At 39.1% G+C, this 20,627-nt stretch overlaps 3 protein-coding genes and 1 long non-coding RNA gene across 7 annotated transcripts in view; 3 read left to right on the top strand and 1 right to left on the bottom strand.

Annotated features, from left to right (window-relative positions):
• Positions 1 to 10,195, bottom strand: part of LOC139937666 (transient receptor potential cation channel subfamily M member-like 2) — a 38,848-nt gene extending 28,653 nt beyond the window's left edge. For 2 of the 4 annotated variants that reach the window (XM_071932917.1, XM_071932916.1), the window contains exons 1-2: positions 9,207 to 10,195; positions 7,748 to 7,981 (exon numbers count right to left, since the gene is read on the bottom strand). In XM_071932917.1, coding sequence (XP_071789018.1) covers positions 7,748 to 7,942 — 195 coding nt within the window. In that variant the 5' untranslated portion in view covers positions 7,943 to 7,981; positions 9,207 to 10,195. Of the gene's footprint in view, positions 1 to 3,834; positions 4,359 to 6,525; positions 6,852 to 7,747; positions 7,982 to 9,206 lie in introns of those variants that run through there. The other 2 variants (XM_071932918.1, XM_071932919.1) reach the window with 2 other exon arrangements.
• A 350-nt stretch (positions 10,196 to 10,545) lies between these two features.
• LOC139937667 (uncharacterized) lies at positions 10,546 to 13,659 on the top strand. Its single transcript, XR_011786078.1, has 3 exons — positions 10,546 to 10,701; positions 11,266 to 11,425; positions 12,203 to 13,659. It is a non-coding gene; the product is annotated as an uncharacterized lncRNA (long non-coding RNA).
• A 3,999-nt stretch (positions 13,660 to 17,658) lies between these two features.
• Positions 17,659 to 18,384, top strand: LOC139937227 (perlucin-like protein). The gene has a single exon (XM_071932312.1). It carries the CDS (start codon positions 17,659 to 17,661, stop codon positions 18,382 to 18,384), a length of 726 nt encoding a protein of 241 aa, XP_071788413.1.
• A 1,063-nt stretch (positions 18,385 to 19,447) lies between these two features.
• On the top strand, positions 19,448 to 20,188 carry LOC139937133 (perlucin-like protein). Its single transcript, XM_071932137.1, has one exon. It carries the CDS (start codon positions 19,448 to 19,450, stop codon positions 20,186 to 20,188), a length of 741 nt encoding a protein of 246 aa, XP_071788238.1.
• The last annotated feature ends 439 nt before the right edge of the window (positions 20,189 to 20,627 follow it).

The raw sequence follows: 20,627 nt of genomic DNA, 5'->3' as shown, positions 1-20,627 counted from the left end.
AACTTTAGATGTACGGAACATGGAGTAGTCATGTTTTGCGGTACCTTTCCTGTGTATCAACGCAGATAATAAAAAACAAAATAACTGCGCAACAAGGAAATGTTCGAAAGCATCCCTCCCCCCCCGCCCCCCCCCCCCCCCCCCCCCCCCCCCCCCCCCCCCCCCCCCGTTTGTCTGTCACTCCAGAGGCCTTGACTACTTGACCCCAAGGTTTTTCACTCCCAAAAACACCATTAAGAAGCCAGAGGTCAAAGCAATTAAATAATTCGTTTGTAGTCCCCTAGGCCAGTCAAACTTCCGCTACTAGTTACAATAAACCAGTGCAGTAGGCCTACAGCTTCTGAATCAGGAAACCACATTTACGCTTTCGATGTTTTGTTTTAGACCTTAATGACCTGTGGTTTTTCGTTTCACAATCATCATGACTGAGACCAGCTAGATCATGACAGGCTAAACACAAGCTCACCCCCCCCCCCCCCAACATCAACCTTGAATTCTGTTTTGTACTAGTATATGAATCTTTGACAAAGAAATCCTTTCAACATCTTGTAACAATACTCTACAGAAAGCGATCATACTTTGCAGCGATCATACTTTGCAGCGATCATACTTTGCAGCGATCATACTTTGCAGCGATCATACTTTGCAGCGATCATACTTTGCAGCGATCATACTTTGCAGCGATCATACTTTGCAGCGATCATACTTTGCAGCGATCATACTTTGCAGCGATCATACTTTGCAGCGATCAGACTTTGCAGCGATCAGACTTTGCAGCGATCAGACTTTGCAGCGATCATACTTTGCAGCGATCAGACTTTGCAGCGATCAGACTTTGCAGCGATCAGACTTTGCAGCGATCATACTTTGCAGCGATCAGACTTTGCAGCGATCATACTTTGCAGCGATCAGACTTTGCAGCGATCAGACTTTGCAGCGATCAGACTTTGCAGCGATCAGACTTTGCAGCGATCGTACTACAATTCCATGAGTATAGGCATTGACAAACTTGTAGAAGTTAAGTGAAAAAAAACCAATGTCGCGTCGACTATAGGCCTACATGTAGGCCTAAGTGAAAAATCCTTTGCACAACATGTCTAGGCCTACTTCAAAGTTGCTTTACTAGTCCAGAGGGCATGTTCAGGAAAACCCAATACAAACTAATGGTGAAATCGGTAAATTAGGTTATTATTAATGTTTTGTTTTCAACACAAAGAATTTGAGCTACAAAGGACCGGAATGGATTACAACACTCTGAAAACATTACCTGTAGCAGCCTCGCCATTTTCATGGCCAGCGATTCGTCTTCAAAGGCAAACATCATAACTGACAATGGATAAAACCTTTTCATTTTATGAGTTTTATCTACAAAGTATTTAACCTCATAAATTGAGGTTGTAAGGTTATACTTCGTAGATAAAACTGACCAGGATTAAAATTGCTGGTAGATGAAAACTGAAAGTCCATAATTTCTTGGAACCGTCATTATTATTTTAGTCATGTATAAATGTAGTATACGTATGTACAATAACATGTGAAAAATCATTTCATTTCAGAAGGTGGTCGTGTTTTGAAGTTATTGCCAAGAACCTTCCACACAGGAAGAATAAAACATACTGAGAAGGGAATCTGACAATTTTTAAACATGTTTAATAGTTTTCAGATTCAAATTTTGGGTTATTATACACTGATTACTTTGCCATAACCATTACTTCAAGAAGATAACAAAAAATCATTTTAAATGCATTATACTATCGAAAGCTACTGTATACTTTTACTAAATAAGTTTGAATTGCCATTCATTTTAAGAATGATTACAAAAAGAAACATAGAAATCTGAAAATAAGCTATTGTTGTTTAACCATCTTTCAGTTTCACTCTACCAAAGGCTGGCCAGAACTGGGACTGATGTCGCAAGATCAGGGCCCAGAAAATATTGCTCAACAAATTTCCGTTTTAAAAGCAAAAACAGGAAACCAGTCAAAACAAAATGTGAAATGGTATTTTGGCTGGTAATGTTTTTCTTGTTTTAATCAAAATTGTTTTGTGCTAAGCCACTTTTTGTGGGTTAAGCAGCTTACCTAAAGGTAAGAGATTGGGATTTCCCTAAAATAGTCCAGTGTTTGTAATATCCTGTTTATCAATCTATCACACAAACAAACAATACGTAAAACCAATATTTAACTTACTAAATTATAACAATGGAGAGCTTTATCAATAACTTCCACATTCAATTTATTTTATACCAGGTACATTCAGAGGGGGGGGGGGGGGGGCGTAGACCGGGGGTTTCTGAGAACCGAGAGAAAAAAAAAACAGAAAAAGGAACACATCTAGGTCTCCACAGGGCTATACTAAAGACTGGGATGTTCCATAGGAAATTTGGTGTACAAAGTATATGGTAGGTTCTTAACTAACAGGAAAGAACAAAAGATGTCTCCACATCTCTACGAATGTAAACAATAGAATGCATACTGTGTGTCCCTACACACACACCAACTAATGGGCTACTCCATGGTGCTTTCTACAATAGAGTTTGTACACACATCGGTGTGCTGGCTGATATTTTATGTGAATCGAATGTGTGCAAACTCAGAAAAAAAAAGATTGACTTGTTTGTTTCCAATGACCTTTCAGATGATTCTCTTGTTGTTTTTTTATGCTGGTATATCAAGTTGTCTTCTCTTTCAGTCCAATTGTCATAAAGTTAATATTAATTGGTAAACAACAAAGTTTGAACATTTAGTTTGTGGATTGCAACAGATACAACAAACAAATTCTGTTCCCACCCTTCACATGTCAATTGTTTGAGTCAACAATATTTAAAGGGTGCGTGTACATTATTTATTTCTTATTTACCCTGGGGAAACCTCTCAGTGAAACACTGTTTTTCAGAGGTGTCCAGATACTACACATTAAAATTTAAAAAAATTAGTTAAACAAATTAATTTATAATAACATGTAATGGTTTGCAGTTGGTAGAGCGCCATCACATTATTTCTTTGTACAACCCAAAATTCCTATATTATGACCAGGCTACTTATAATACAATGTACCTGTACCGTGCATTACAATGTGTGTGTGTGTGTGTGTGCAGGCAACAAAATAACTCACTGCACCTACAGCTTGCCATGGTGCCAGCTGTGCTTTTGCTGTGCTGCCTTTTGCAAAAGTCCAAAATTAAACTTTCCTCTTAAAAGTCCCCCTTACCAGAGGCAAATTGCTGTGCCCTTAAAAGAATGCAATTCAACACCCATTGTGGTCAGGTAGTGGGTGTGATTTCACTACTTTCTGCACCTAGGTTGTTTGTGGCACTCTGCTCATTGGTTCCACGTACCCGTACATTTATCATTTCTGATAACCCCATTAAAACACATTTAATAGTGTAGTGTTGGAGTACGAGCTACGTAGGATTAGAGTTACAAAATACATTTGGGGTGTCTGAACATCAGTTATCGCTTTATGGCTTAGTTAGACCATGGAGGAAGGAATTTCCTTCCTTCATGGTTAGACATGCCAGATGGCATGATTTGTTACTGCAAAGGAAACCTTTTAGACATACACGGCAGCGTTGAACGGTCAAAAGGAAATTTACTTTTAACACAGATGGGTAGTCAACCAGTCCTGGCTGGCTGGCTAAGTAGTACCATTGGAAGTATACAAATAAATACATTTTAAAAATTTATCACATTCCTATTGAGTTATTGCATGATGACTGTGCAAATATTTTGCATCGTTAGCCAATAGCTAAGCTTCCTCCATGTTTTAAAACAATTGTTGAATTTTACTACAGTGTATTACAGATAGGCCTATTGTATAAAAAAGAAAGAATACCATAAACTCCTCATCCAAAAGAAGGTGCTCCAGAACTTCTTGTACGTCCCATCTTGGTAGCGAGGCCGTCTTCGGAGAGGACAACGCCATTTTGGATTTAAGTCACTACTCCATACAAAACAAATTTAAAGATTGTAGTTTCTTCAGTTGACAAACTCCAATGAGTCTTGTACAGGTTGTATCTTTCACAAGCAATGGCATGGAAGTGGAACTTTAGAAGTGAAATACGTTCACATCCTGCCTGTGTGATTGTTTTATCAGAGCCCTTGACTTTAAAGTACAGTACTCAGGGATACTCTAAACAATTATCCAATCACATCACGTGATCTTAGGCCTCCAGTCAAGGAAAAAGGAAGTTACACGACCTCACCCACAAAATATTTCATAGACACATGTTAGGTCCTAAATGGGACTTCCCATCGACCCCACTGAACATGCGGCTGTGTAAAACCAATTAGAGTTCGCTACCTGAACGCAAAGGAGTGAAGTCTGTGAACTTGGGTTTCACCCAAACACCTCCAACATCCAAATGCAAACAAACCACCAGTGCAAAGAACAGAAAAGACCCTGTAACCACAGTGACCCTGTAAAGGGCATTTGCCCTCTCTGGCAGGCAGATTGCACTGGTCTTCTGGGAAATGTTACATTTTATGTCATAATTTCCAGATAATTCAAGAGTTTATAAAAGTAGCTAAATAAGTTTTAGGATGTCCCCCCTACCTTTCTACATAACAAAAGTTGATAAAAACCAGACCATAAAATATCAGATTTCTTGCTTTTTTTCCTTTGAGAAATTCAGGGATTTTGGCTCTTTTTGTAAAATAGTGAGGGCTGATGGCGTCTTCATGATCTAACCAAGCCTGTGGCTCAACATGGAATAATGAACTCTCGCCCAGATACGCGCATACCCTCCCACCATAGCATCTATAGTGCAGTTATTCATTTTTAGCCAAACAAAGGCTTCGATCATGGCGACACAGCCTCTTTAAATGCTTGATGTAACCAGAACACATTAAACCAGGCTTACATTTAATACTACGTGTCGTCAACAATTTCTCATTTTGTTTCATAATAATGTGACCAGGATGTTGTTAGAGTCAATAAGAAGGGATACTGAGGAGAATAGCTTTGCCGTTCACAATTGTTTATTCTGGAAAATAGGAAGCTTATGAGGGCGCAAGTGTAAAACAGGTTGATTTGCATAAATAAACGTTTCTAAGACAAACTGAATTGGCAGAAGGATAAAAGGTGAGGTAAGTAATGCGTTTACAAATGAAAGAAAATAGTACATTTAAAGGAAAAGTAAGAAAACTCTGTGGGGTGTCTTTATAACCATCACAATAATAACAGTAACTTTTTTAGGAGAAAAAAAAAGCGTTTCACATTTTAATTTTTTTTTTTATAGAGCCTTTGAAGCCCATTTTTTTTTTAAAGTTTATCAAAATCAAATGGTGAAATTAGCATCAGATTTAGTGTAAAACTCTCAATGACCTGACACTCCTTCCTCCATGCATAGAGCAAGGACCACACAGAGTTGTTGACAGCGAACCTGCATTAAGTGCATGACTCTTTCAGTGAAACAATTCTGTAACTTGGTCAGCCCATCAGCCTGTGTTTATAGAAGAACCAGCAGAGCCTAGGGGACTTTCTGCAGGCAAAAGTTGTACACAGCTCAATGGAGGAACACAATCTTACTTTATGTTGAGTACATGCGTACATAGTCTGATTTTTATCAACTTTCGATCTATCCAGTGTGAACTTCAAAGAAGTGGTAGGAGATATGGCAGTCGGTTCAATGCAAAACAAACAGGTTCCTCAACTCCTTCATACCATACTCTATCCGTCTACTCGACCTCAGTGTTTAAATACTTTGTTTACTTTCTGCTTAGATGTTGTTTTCAGTACGATTCCATTGTGGTTTATTATGTAGTTTTCTGATTAATATTTTGTATTTCCAGAAGTTTATTTATGCTGTGTTGCATGTAATCAAAATGAATATTCCTCCTTAGTAGGACCAATAAAAATTGAATTGAATTGAATTGAGCTGAATTGAAATGAAGCAAACATAGTGAGGGGCATCAAGGGCCGACTGTTCGACGACGTTGTAAAATGTAACAACAAATGTACATTATTTTGTACGGCTGATACTCAATAACTCTTGAATTTATGTGGAATTTATCAAACAAAATGTATTTCTATAACATTCTCATGTGACTAATGTCCCTGCCAGAGTCCCCTGAATGTACAAGGTCATTCTCTTGGTAAACATGGTTTATATATACCATCATTCAGCTTACAACTTTCACTTTCTGTTCAGTGACTACAAAACGGAGCTCAATGAAAGCTATATCGCGGCTTCAACAACTGATTGTTCAAAGTTTCAAAGGAATCATATAAATATGTATAGTTTTTAATATAAATGTCCTATCTATGCCTCTTTTTTATACTTTCCATCCTGTTTCTCCTTCGGACGATGGCACAAATATACTACAAAGTGACAACCTTTGGGAAGGCATTGGCCAGCAGTCTACAGCAATGTTACAGCCACTGCATGGTGAAAGATCTCGCAGATCCCATCTATGGTTGGGACCAGTCGCAAACTTCAAGTCCAGGACGATTCTACTTGGGATGGTGGCACAGAAGTGACAACCTTTGGGAACGCAAATGAACCCATTTCACAGTCTTGCTTACCTTGAAGTCAAAAACCAACTGGTCTAAACGCTCATCGGAACCAAAGGAATGGTGACTGTGACTTTTTAATAGCGGCCATTGATGATGAGCAGATCTTCGTTTAGAATTGTCGAGATCTTCTTGGGTGATGTCAGAGAAGTGTCTCAAGGCCGCCCTGTTACCGTTCCTGTTCATGGTGCTTGAGAGTGGACTTCGCTATCACAAGATCACTGGCACACCCTTGATATTCCACACAGCACTAAAACATTTCCTATGAAAACCTTGAGTCTACTCAACAGTATGTATATGTGTGTGTATCACTGGGTTTATATTGGGCAATAAACCCACCCCATTCCATTCACAGTTGGTTCAATCTTTCTCATGACCTTTCTCTATGGTTCAGTGCACTCACTCAAAAAGGCTATACAAATCCCAATACTGGCAGGAATGTTCAATGATGCGTAATCAAACTTTTCCCAAGGACTCAGAGGAATAACAATAACAATAGTGAAACCATTTTTGTATAGTGCATATCACAATCACAGAGAAGTCTCTATGCGCTTTGGAAGAAGTTAATCAAATGGGGAATTCTGGGATTTCAAGAGAATATTTCAAGTCAATAATCCAGATTACTTGATGGGCCTCTTGGCCATTTAAGCACTCTCTCCAAGGTTTAGAACAATACATCTTTGTATCTGAAGTTCACAGGTTGTCAAGCCATTGAATTTACACAAGATAAGCCACTAAATTACTGTGCAAAAAAAACCACCACAGACACACAAAACCCTGTACCCCATGCTACAATGTAGTCTAGGGTTTGGTTACTGTGGAAGCATTTCAAATCAAAGGAAGAATGTGATATTTGTGTACACTATAGACGATGTGACCTATGTTTACATTCAAACCGCCCTCTGTTGACAAAACACTGTATACGCCATGTTTCGCCGTAGTCATAGTAAGATTGCTGTTATCCTGTTATCAGTGCAGTCTGACCTTTTGTATACCCTGACACACATTTTGAAAAGCCTTTGTTGAACAAAATGTAATAAACATTAGCGGTAAAATATTTTCTAAAAGTTTTATTTTTAGATCTGTCAAAAAAGTATTAATCAAGTTATTACAGATTTGGTTATGTCACTCCGGTCTACAGAGGGCACTGTAACAATACACCGTCTGACTGCAACTCCAGTTAAAATTGATTTTTTTATTTTTTATGATTAGTTGGGGGAAAAAAAATACTTACATGTACCCGAGCTAAATCGATTGCACTGCCAAAAGAGAGGTTACGTTTGCGATATTTCATGAAATTTGGTTCTTCTAGCTGCACTAGACCGGTGGGTGATGTGGGTGATGTAGGTCGGTTGCCGACATATTGCTGGGTTCTGAAGTTGAAGGAGCTGGAAGTGGTGGCTGCCATTCCTCCATGCGCCATAGACATACTGTCAATGTCTTGAAGCTTACTCTTTCAAATTTACATCTGGTGGAAACAATTTTATGGATAGATTTTAACAAATGAGTACCTGGGTCCAGAAGTTATTCTTTGATTTCCATCGCCATTTGAGCATGGAGGAAGGAAATGCCTCTATAATGAACTAAATCCAATTGAGGTATGTTCTGGATCTCTGTGCGAAGCCGAAGCCTTTGTCATCGGGAGGAGGGTTATGTTATCGCAACTATGTCTGGGTCTAGACCCAGAAGGAGTACAGCATCTGTCTAGTAAGTAGAACCAGTAATTTGGGCGCTGTATTCCTTTTTTTGAAATTTTGACATTATAATGTCCAAATTTTGAAAAAAGGAATATAGCGCCCCAGTTTAACTACCAAGGTCTACTCTAACTGTGGCCTACTCAACTATGTGGTTTAATTTCGTTCTGCTATTGTCTTCTGGAACGAAACCGCATAGTTCTAGGAATAGTCTACAGCAGCATCCCAGTTACTGTGACACAGACGTCAGACAATAGTAGAATAAACCTTAAATAGTTTAAGTTAGAAGTTCTAGAACTGGAAGTAGACTGGATCATGATTCATGGACGGTTCTCTTAGTTTTAGTCTTTATTTCTGTTTTTCCTGGACTCTGGTAATTATTGTTAAAAAAGGAGTAAGAATTGATACTAAACTCACAAAGGAACATTGTTCAGAGCATCTCGATTGGGAAAACGGGTTGTTTTTTATGAAGTGTGTGTGTTTCAAGGGGGTGGGGTGTTTCACTTTCATGCCTTATAATATATCTCTTGATTCTAATATAGTAGCCATAATGCCGTGGGACAAAAATGTAATTAAATTTGTTAAGTAGTAATTAATATTTTTGATTTATTTTGCATGCCATACTAGCTTCTGAATATTCAGTAAAATACCAACCAGTGAAAGGTGTGAAAACATATGACGTTGCTCCAATGTCATGTTGTGCATGCATAAGCACTGTTATTTATGGCGGACTGTCTCTCGCAACGTAAACCCAAAACTTAAAAAATGTCAACACACCATGAAGTGTAAGTATAATTGTTAAAAAATTGAATAGATGATTTGAAAAAAAAAAAAAATTAGTGTTTGATTGTGAACAGTTTTCCTGTTATGCTACTGAAAACACATGACACCAGGATATTACTTTTATCATTTCAAATGGAATCCATAAATATATAATGGGCGTCGTTCAAAATCAAGGCCCAAGGTCAGTCGTACTGCATCATCAATACATTTACTCACCGTACGAATCTAAATCTTATCTCCGGATTCTACACAGAGTCCGCAGTCTTTCCTCTAACCTAGGTGGCCAGTCAACATCCACAAACAATCCCCTTCACATTCTACATTAATTGGGGAACTGAATTATACTTTATACCTCCATGACTTGAGCAAATCATCTAAAACGTAAAAACAGTAAATTAATTATCATAGACCCCTGCCTAAACCATGGAGGTAGAAACTAGGGGAATTTTTTTATGGTTAAATTGTTTACACAACCCAACACTAGCACTTCACGAGCTAGCCTTGATCAAGGCGCTACAGCCAGCCGCGATCTGCAAAATCCCAGTCCCCATCACTGAATTCCACCAGTGCACCCCCATACATAATACAGTGCATATAATACGTATACAGCGTATGTACACACATACGTACTGTACATGTACATGTACCATCTGTATACGGTACACTTACGGTACATGGGTACTTCCTAAGTAGCTTGACCCACGTGTGCGAGGTTGAAAGTAGAAAGACACGACCGTACTCACGACTACGCTATACTGTTCTCGCTGTACAATGTATGGTAATGTACATTTGTGTATGCACTGCATGCGTGTGCAGCGAACCGGGCCGGGGAACAGTACGTCAACAGCCTTGATCAAGGCTATTTCGTGACGGGTATGAGTTATGTTCAGAAACTTTGCTTTCCGGTGTGTTACATGCAATTATGTCCTCTATGCAATACTATCCGGAGGACATTATTGCATTTGCAAAAATGTCCGCCGGACGTTTTTTTTTTATAATTATGCAATCGTGTTCGCCCGGACGCTGCTGCATAATGCAATTGTGTCCGCCCGGACACATTTGCACTATGCAGTTTTGTGTCCGCCCCCGTGCAAAACCGTCCTTGCAGTAAATTAAACGCCTTTGTTCGACGGAACACGTTCGCCATTTTGTTTACAAGCCAAGTACATGTCATGAATAACATGGGAACTGTTCGGCCGTTGGGTGTATTCGCTGCAATCATAAAAATACGTGAATATATGCTGCATTTATAATGTGCATGCACGCTCGCTTAAAGGAACACGTTGCCTTCAGATTTCACAAAATTTCACGTTTGAGGGTGTTCCTTATACTTATTAAGAGTTGTTCTTGCAATAAAACACATTTAATGTGTTGTAATTAGTGAATGGTAATTAAAAAAAACAAACACTGACCTCTGACCCCGAAACATGGCCCGCGAAATATATACGTTTTTCAAGCCGTCAAAACGATCGTCCGTTTATGCGCGATGCACAGCAGTTAGGCTGGCGCCGTAGCCAATGGCCTGGTAAACCTACCAGATGAACACGAGGTAACATACCGTTCTCTACCATACGACGTTGTGTGAAATGTAAACACACCATTTTGCTGTCAAAATGGATCGCCGAAAAACACAGATTCAGCTCATTGCTCTACGCAAAGAGATGATTGAAGACACGTCCAAAAAGAAGGAACGGACACCTCGCCAATCAGGGTAAGAATAATGTAGTGGGACATGGACTAGCCGACGAGAGAGAGAGAGAACGGACCGTGATTGTTTATACCCAATGCAATGTTATTGTTAGTTATTATTGTGGACATGACACGTAAATTCACAGCCATGACAGCCGCAACACTGAGTTGTGAGAGTACATAAATGTACATGTACTTTGACTAGTTTACATGTAATAATGTAGATCTATTCACTTGGTGCATAGATGGGGGGTGGGGATTTGAATCGAGTGTCCAGCGTCCTAATGACTTGGCATAATTTACCCGAATTTACTTTGATGCTACAATTAAAAGAGCCGTTTATCTGGCTGGGAAGGGGAGGACTTTTGTAAAAATTGTAGAAGTACATTTTAAAAATACTAAATAGTACAGATTTATTAAATGTTTTTGTATATTTTTAACAGTTTACCCAAAATATTGTACCCAAGTCAACTCGTACCCAAGTCAGCCCGAATTCTTTCAAAGAAGTGTGACCTTTCAAACAATAAAAAATAAAATTGTCGAGAACTAATAAGTTATATCAATGGTTATGAATTTCTTGTTGAAGGTACTATGTGAGCAGATGCCAGGACTTGGCGTAAACATCTTGGAGACCTCATCAAACCCAACCAAGCTGGTGTGTTTGTACCAACTGTAGGGAGATGCCAACACAACAGGAGAGGTCATGCTGCAAACAAAGGCCGGATGAATGCTTCTCAAACTTGGCAGTAAGAGACTGATTATTTCATACTGTCAATGGCATATATCGTTGCGGTACCCGCTGCCAAAACATAGGATTCGAACTGCCTCTAGCTGCCGGGCAACCTCGGTAGTCTAGTTGGTAAGACACTGCTCTAGAATTGCAAGGGTCGTGGGTTCGAATCCCACCCGAGTAACATGCCTGTGATATTTTCACAGGACTCGGGAAAGTACTGAGTATACAGTACTAACACACATCGGTGTATGGGTAAAAACCAAAATTAATATAATATACACATGTACTGTCAAAGCAGTCCAGTTTTGTTACATGATATTTTGATCTGTCCGCCACCCCCCCCCCCAAAAAAAAAGGACACAAAGTAAATATGTTAACAAACATTTAATAAGGAAACACAAATTTAAGCTTTCATTCATTGTAGTTACTTGTAAACAGCCTCCTTCGCCAACGTTGCATTACCAAAAAACTATACACTGAACAGCCACATCCCAAATTTTAATAACATCATGTCTTTGACCAGCAGCCGATTTCACAAAACTTTACGCAACTGCGTAAGTCCACTTGTGCAACGTTTATGGAGCAACTTGCGCCATTAAAATTGCACAAGTGGACTCAAGCAGTTGCGTAAAGTTTCGTGAAATCGGCTGCAGGTAGGTAATATTTGCAAAAATGTCACTTTAATGAATCAACATCAAGTGCATGGGTTTTATATTCCATATACATGTACAAATAACCAATTTTTATTTTGTTAATTGTTTCAAAAATGTTTGTGTTTATATTTGAAAAGATCTTGAGGCACCTTGTTCTGGACCACCATTAGAGTTGGCACGACATCACAGGAATGACATGTACACCAGGGGAGCATGATGTACACAACAAATGACTTTGCCACCCAGCCAGCCTTCACAGACAACATGTGTCGTGTCAGAATGGTACTGGAAATAGAGTAACACTACCTAGTTACTGTTTGTAAAATCAGGGATATATTTCCACATGTACACATGTACACATGTACACATGATTTATGCAAAACAGGTTTTACAAATGGCAATACTTCCTGTTTTCAACAAGTAGATTCTTATTCCTAAATTAACACATAATGTCAATATTTCAACTTATTATTATTTTCTTTTGCACATTACTTATGTCAACAAATCATTGAATGTGATGTGAGCAGAGTTTGTTTTCATCACAACGACATAATATGATTAAGTTTAATTTGAAGTACATGGCCAATTGTTTATACAATCATCATATTTATTGTATTATTTATTTGAGATTTCGATATTTTGTAACAACAAACACACTAGAACAAATACAAAAACATAAACAATCTGTATTCAAATAAATTTATCTGAAATATCTTTATTCTGTATTCATAAAGAGACATGGATCATAGATGCAACAAGTTTGATAAACACAGTGCCATTTCAAATTTTTAGCCTTAACCCTTGCAAGTATATTTTGATTTCAACCACATGCCTGTTATGAAATGCATGGTCAGAATGATGTTTTAGAACTAGTCATATTGTTGACTAGCGTTGACTAGCAGACCATGTTGGTTCAAATAAGTAAAAGTTTTAAAGGAAAACCACCCAATTTCAAGTCCTACTTGTGTTGATCATTCTATTCTACATTTAAAACATCCTTTCTAACCATATGCATTTTACAACCAAATCACTTGATCTAAGGCATTGGTCTCTCTAAAGGGACTTTATACCTTAGATGTTGGTAATTACTAATTTGTGATCATAAAACTCACTTGATAAAGTCTACATGATGAGAGGCATGTCAAAGAGCTTGTTTCTATACTGCAATGGTGTTTTTCTTTCACTGTTTCTTGCAGCTTATATTGCCAAATTTAGCCCAAATTGTCACAGGTTTATTATTTTATGCATAAATATTGAGGAGATACACCAACTATTACTAAGGATACTGCATGGGACTATAGTGTTCTTTGGCAAAGGACAAATTAAATTAATGTTTGCAAATACATCGTGTACTGCTGTGAATTGTAAAAACATTCAATAAATTGTCCATATTTATTTATAAAGTTCCTATAAATTTGTGACAAAGATTCTCTTTGATTACATACAAACTCTAGAACTTGCCAATAATGCTAATAATGCACTGACCTTATATCTTATGCACACCTGTACAGACAATTTTGTAGCCAAATTGTGGAAAGTTACATGGAAATTAAATTTAAGAAGTGGAAAATGTGGATTTGTGTTTTGCTACAAGTTCTTCTGTTGGTAGTATTGGGGGGGGGGGGGGGCGGATGGCGGCTGCGGGTAGAGGCCATTCTTGCACCATTAGCGGTAAGCCTGAGCGACTAGTGTCGCACTCCAACTATTGAAGCCTGAGTCGAGTCGCGACTATTGTTTTCAACTATTCGGTTAAACGTGCTACAAAAATAGTTTAAAAAAAATTGCGTCTACCTGTTTGGTGAACCAATTTAGTCGCTCATGACTATTCATGACAACATAATTTACTTACAGAACACAGTCAGACATCAGTGACACAAATCTTCAATCTTTTCCGCTTGAATTAGACTATATTGTGCTTGCGGCACACATTGCCACAGTGCATCGTGATAGTTAAAATTTTGTTGCGACTAGTGTCGTAGTCGCAACTATTGGATGGAGGTGCGACTAGTCGATTAGTAATTTTCACTGGTCACCCAGGCCTAATTAGCAGAGTTTTCCTGTCCTGCGAAGAAGCTGGTTGTCATCTAACCGTGCTTGGAAAACTTCTTTGATGTACGTGTACTCTTTCTTGTCCATACCGGCTTCAATAATCACATCACCACCCAACTTTCACTGTGACCTGGGAATCAAGTATCAATACAAAAATGTTACAAAATAATAAAATTGTTCCCCGTTTCTGATTTTGTTTTGTAATTTTTGAAAAGAGTTCTTCTAGACTATGGCCCTTTTCGAAACCACGGCTTTGGCTTTGGATTCAGCTCGGGCTAGCTTGGCCCCGCAGATGTTTGGACAATACTGAGCGTGCTTTGCGTAGGGATTCAGACAAGGGGACGGAGTCTGAAGCCGAATCCATAGCCGAAGCCGTGGTTTTGAAAAGGACCTATGGAAGCTTCATTTTTGTGGACAAGAGTATTAATTTATTTTAGCTTTCCTTGCCAACTACCATTTGCAGTATGTGCTCCCTGTTCAGATGCATCGCACAGTAAATTTTGCTGTCAAATGATTCTGAGCAATGTAAACAGGAGCTACCTCAAATAGTACTGTCCAAGACCAAGGTTAAGGAATTACATCCCCATAATAGACATAAACATTATTTTATCTATAAAATAATGAATGTATACCCCGAAGAAAGGATCATGTTGGCAAATAAGACAAGTGACATCATCTATCCTATGGACAAGTATTAGTAATAGACACCACTGTCCTGTTGCCCTGTGACTCTACATACGTACATGCAAACAGCATAGAGAAAGGACAGAGAAGTAAAGTCCCTGTAATTTTGTATCTAAAAACGAACTGTGGGGTATAGGCCTATGTGACTCGCAATTGCATACTATACTTACGCGGTAAACACGGTAAACGCCTCTGACATGTCTGAGCAGATGTTTTATTGAGAGGATGAATTCTCTAGCTGTAGTTTTGGTATGGGAGGTCATGACACGTCCATTTTCAACTCCACTCGCTAGTTAGTATACGGGTACTAGACATTTTTTCGTGTACAAAGTGTTCGCATTACTAGACTGGCCCCGCTAAAATCCTACACCGTACGAGCAAGAACCGTTCACTGCGTCAGGGGAGGTCTGGCCGCGGGGGATGATGGCCCGCTGGACGGCAGCCGCTCGGCCCCGGGACGTGAGCTGAACTTGCTGCTTAGATAGATTAATAAAAAGCTAATTCAACGTAGGCCCTTTTATTTTTGTTCATGAACTGTTTTTTTTTTTGAGTAACCATGGAGGAAGAGATAGATACAAATGGGTTCGTAAAATTGTTAATAATTGCTCAGTCGTATAGTTCAACGGCTGCGACTGGAAATAAGACTAGTGAATTTGGCGGCCATTTATGGGAGTCAAAATCTTGACCCCCATAAATGGCGGAGCGTTTTGTTTCGAGAAAGTTAGCAAAAGTGAAGCAATTCTAAGGCATGTTTGTGTAGATCATTATATTCTACTTTTTTAACATCTTTCCAACCGTAATCATTTTACATCAAACGCTTGTCATAGCCCAAAAACGCCCAACAAAGCGCAGCCCAAAGGCAACGTGTTCCTTTAAACGTGCGCACATAATGTACAGTGATGTACATGTCCACGATTTTTTGCATAGCCCCGGACGCGATTACACATGTAAAAGTGTCCGGAGCGGACAGTATTGCATGGCGGACACAATTGCATCTGACACAGGCCAGAAGTGCACTAAAAAAATATTTTTTATAGCCCAACAAAGTTCTCAATCTGAAGGCAAAGAAGGAAAATGGGTCATACTTCCGAGTTGCTTAATACTAAAGTCCATTCATGAATACCTCAGACAGTTTCGCTATTCCTATTGATGGAGAGCGCGTCACGTGGGTGTGTATAAACCTTCGTTTATGACCAGCACAAAGTGTTGAAACATGGGCGTGACACGCGAGTTTGCACCTGTGCTTATGATACAGTTTCTTCATTCCTATTGGTCGAGAGCAACGGCCAAGACAGTTGTGCCACATCACGCGATACGCGCGACGTGCACAACATTCATGAGGAGTTGTTTACCCGAGGGCCTTGACTGGGCCTTACCAATCATTGAAAAATTATAATTTTTGCACTTATTTTACTTTTTGACCAGAAGTTTTGATGTTTTTTGACCAAAAAGGTATTTATGAATGGGAATCAAAGTGTGTTGAATCGGTTTTCAACTAGTGGTTTAAACCCGCCGAGGCCTGGTTCTTGATAATTTACCTCGACTTCGTCTCTGTAAAATGATCAAGAACCAGGTCTCGTTGGGATTAAACCACTAGTTGAAAACCTCTTCACCACACAATGATTCCATTAATTAAAGTAATTGATTGGTGCATATTGCTGGTTTTTGTTACATTAGTTTATTATTGATTGTTGGTCGAGGGACACTGGACAGGAAATCCTTGCCGCGCGCAGAACGAGACCTGGGAGGGAATTGACGGGCGATCCTTAAAGGCACTGGGCAGTATTTATTCATTCATTTGTTAATACTTTTTATTTATTTGTTTTAATTAACTGTTTATTTGTTTATTTATTTATTTGCTATTTGCTTGTCTAATTTCTGGTTTTGGTTTTGTTATTTTAATTTGTACTTTGTGTAAACAGATTAATTATATTAATATTTATTTCTAATTATTATTATTTTCCAAAGAGAGTATTTTATATAGTGTGTTTGCTTCCCTATGTGACTGGATTAACAGGCTTTCGAGCTACAGTGTTTAATTATACTTTTGTTGATCCTGGCCATCACATTAGGGTTGTTTTATAATTTCCTGTGCCCTTATTGTTTTTCTTGCTTTGTATTTACTTTTGTATATGTACTTATAATTATCTATTTGACATACTGTCTGCTTGTATTTGTAATTGTTTATTGGCCAAATAAAGAATAAGAATAAGAATAAGTATTGGTTACTATTAGCAGTGAAAAGTTGCCTTGGTAAACGAGCGATGGCCAGGAGAGCTATTGAGAGACACGGTAAGAAACTGCTCCCAATGAAGTAACGTAGTTTTTGAGAAAATTCAGGTCCGACTGAAAGCACACCAAAATGTGGAACAAGCTTATCATGGTTTAATTTACAAAGAGAGAGGGAGGGAGGGGGTGGACAAAAAATGACCATGCCTTAAAGTCAAGCCCTATTGTATCAATTCGTTTGCTCAGAAGTCATTAGTGCAATTAGTATGGATTGCCATTATGACCTTTGATTGCCATTATGACCTTTGATTTGAGCAGACTAATTGAAGGTTTTACTGGTATTGTATTACAACAAGGAGTCAAGGGCAAGTTATTGATGACAAATTTCATAACATAAAATCATTAGCTAGTCACAAAAGCAGTGTATTTATAACGATCGAGCAATACGGTGGTTTCTTGTGATTTTTCCGCCGCGTATTCGGGTTCATAGCGAACAAATTAATGCTGTTGATCCGTTTGGTCACAGGAAAATTCCTAACGTTTTTTTTTTTGCTTCCAAAAACGAGAAGACTTTAACGAGAATACGTGAGATTTTGGAGAGATTCTGTTGGTCTTTCCAGTGACGTAAATGATGTTAGAATTCTGGATGCATTTATTTGTGCTTGGTGTTCTTTTCACCAAGACTTCTGCTCATTCGTGCAAGCATCAGATGATGTGTCCATTCGGCTGGGAGTCATGGGACGGCTCTTGCTACAAACTTCTTGATGGAACAATGACTTGGCATGATGGGAGATTGAAATGTCAGGAGATCGGAGGGGAGATGGTTGCGCCTTCATCATCGGAGGAAAATAACTATATTCTAAGCAAAACTAGCGATCGAATGTGGATTAATTGCAATGATTTAGAGACGGAAGGACAATGGAACTGCACTGTAGACAACGGCGGGTATAAGAACTGGTACACGAGGTATGGTGAGCCGAATGGTGGAACTCGGGAGAACTGTGCTATGCTTCAATTTGTTAAAGATGGCGGATGGCTTGATGTCCGATGCTCACAGCTATATTCCACCATCTGCAAAGGTGAAGAAGTCGTGGCAACACAGGTCAAGTTGAAGCAATGGCGTCTGCTTGCGTCGTGTCTGACCGGCCACACCTTACGAGAGATACCGACCAGCAACGTCCGTGCCTGCGCCACGGTATGCCACTACGACCCCAGATGTCGCTCCTTCAACGTGCAGCATTTTGGGTCAGGGGAGCGAATTTGCCAACTCAACAATGGCACCCGCTACGAGGCCGACCACACCCAGTTTATTGAATACAGGAAGTCTTTTACGTGTATTTACGGAGAGAAACAATAGTAAACATACACTGTTCTATTCATATGATTTTCATCAAAGCCTGACAATGGTATTTAGCCGAGTGTGGAATTCAAATTCAAAGTTTCATTTTACAAGATGGATTAGTGTGGTAAAGTGTGCGTGGAGCTCGGAGAGACGCTTTGCTTTTCTAAGGCGGGGAAATAACAATCCCTTGTTCTCAAAAACAAACAAACAAACAAACAAACAAACAAACAAACAAGCTTCTTTCTACTGTCATTATCTTCAAACTGTGTAATTTTAGTGTAAATCTGTGAACATTGTGTTTTTTGTCCTACAATAGTTACATATAGACCCTCGAAATCGGCACGCGTTAAAAAAAAACATGACTCTAATTTCAAAATCAAAAATTCATTCTTGTTATCAATTATCTTGTTTTGCATCGTTTCCATGTCAACACTATGCGCATGCGTGTTCTTGTAGGACAATAGAATTACTCAAAGGTAACTGCAACATCGATACAAATTCTGTTAAAGTAGAGTTTTCTTTTGTTGTCAGCCAAGCCTAATTAAGGACTGTTTAACACCCTCCTTGAAACTACCTTGGGAAATCTCACGTTTTCCTTAAAACTGTGGCGAACAATACGTGACCAATAAGCCAACCACACCGTAAAGATACCACAAGTTGCTGACCTTATCAATGCCATAACTGGTATCCAACACTCTGTTGTTCACAATAAAACAGTCCTTTTAGGCTTGGCTGCCAATAAACGAAACTCTTATAACAGAATTTGTATCGATTTGACGGTTTCCTTTGAGCAATTCTACTGTCTTCCAAGAACACGCATATGCGCATAGTGTTGGCGTGGAAACGATGCAAAACAAGATAATAATTGACAACACAACTTTGCTGAATATAAAGCAACAATTTCATTCAAAGTATAAACTGCTCAAGAGACATCGCTTTTAATTACGTTTAATTTAAACAGCGTATTGAAGTGGGTGTGAGCTGCCGTTTAAAGCCGTTGATAATCGGTTTGCCAATTAATTTGCTCTGCTTCTACAACTCGAGAGAGATTCTGAAAACCGTTGGCTTGCTTTGAATAATGGGAGGATTTTGTTTGCCTTCTGTTTTGTTGATTCTCTTCACCATTGGTACGAGTTCTGCTCATTTGTGTAAGCCTCATCAGATGGTTTGTCCATTCGGCTGGGAGTCATGGGGCGGCTCTTGCTACAAACTTATTGAAGAACAAATGACTTGGCATGAAGGGAGATTGAAATGTCAGGAGATGGGAGGGGACATGGTTGCGCCTTCATCATCGGAAGAAAATAACCACATGGATAAACTGAGGAAATCCAAGTATGATCTGTTTGTTTGGATTAATTGCAATGATTTAGAGATGGAAGGACAATGGGACTGTGCTCCAGATAATGGCGGGTATAGGAACTGGGACAAGACTGGTGAGCCGGGAGGGGGAACACAAGAAAACTGTGCTTTGATTGAGATAAGATATAACGATTTTGCCTGGCATGATTATCCTTGCTCATTGAATTACTCTACTATCTGCAAAGGTGAGGAAGTCATGGCAACACAGGTCAAGTTGAAGCAATGGCGCCTGCTTGCGTCGTGTCTGACCGGCCACACCTTACGAGAGATACCGACCAGCAACGTCCGTGCCTGCGCCACGGTGTGCCACTACGACCCCATATTTCGCTCCTTCAACGTGCAGCATTTTGGGACAGGGGAGCGGATTTGCCAACTCAACAGTGTCACCCGCAACGAGGCCGACCACACCCAGTTTGTGAAGTCCAAGAAACATTTCACGTGTATTTACGGAGAGAGATAATTTCGATCACAAGTTAAAACAAAGAAAAGATGCTCACAATGCTAGTATTAACAGCCGATCGTTTTCTTATTTCACTCGATTTTTAGCACAAGTTTGCTTGCACTTTAATAAAATTTTAACTGAAATTTTTTGTTTTGTTTTAACCAATAACAATAATTTTCATACGAAACATTAAGCTTAAAATAAACTGGGCCTTAAATACAAATTATTTGATTGTAGAAAAAGAAACTAATATGTTTGTCTCTCAGTAAAACAAATCAGCCAAAGGAACCTCCGATGGGAACTCATCTCCGAGGTGGGGGGGGGGGGAGGGGGGAGTCACAATTTTCCTCTCATATGAATAAATAACTATTACTGTTGAGGTTTGTGTACAAGTAGATATAAGTGAAGTTCTATTAAACATTAATGTTAAAATGACGTTGATTGATCTTTATACAAA

The sequence above is a fragment of the Asterias amurensis genome, chromosome 5 (assembly GCF_032118995.1).
Source record: "Asterias amurensis chromosome 5, ASM3211899v1".
Taxonomy (NCBI): Eukaryota; Metazoa; Echinodermata; class Asteroidea; order Forcipulatida; family Asteriidae; genus Asterias; species Asterias amurensis.
Note: the sequence above shows the minus strand (reverse complement) of the source record. Positions and strands in the feature narration are given on the sequence as shown.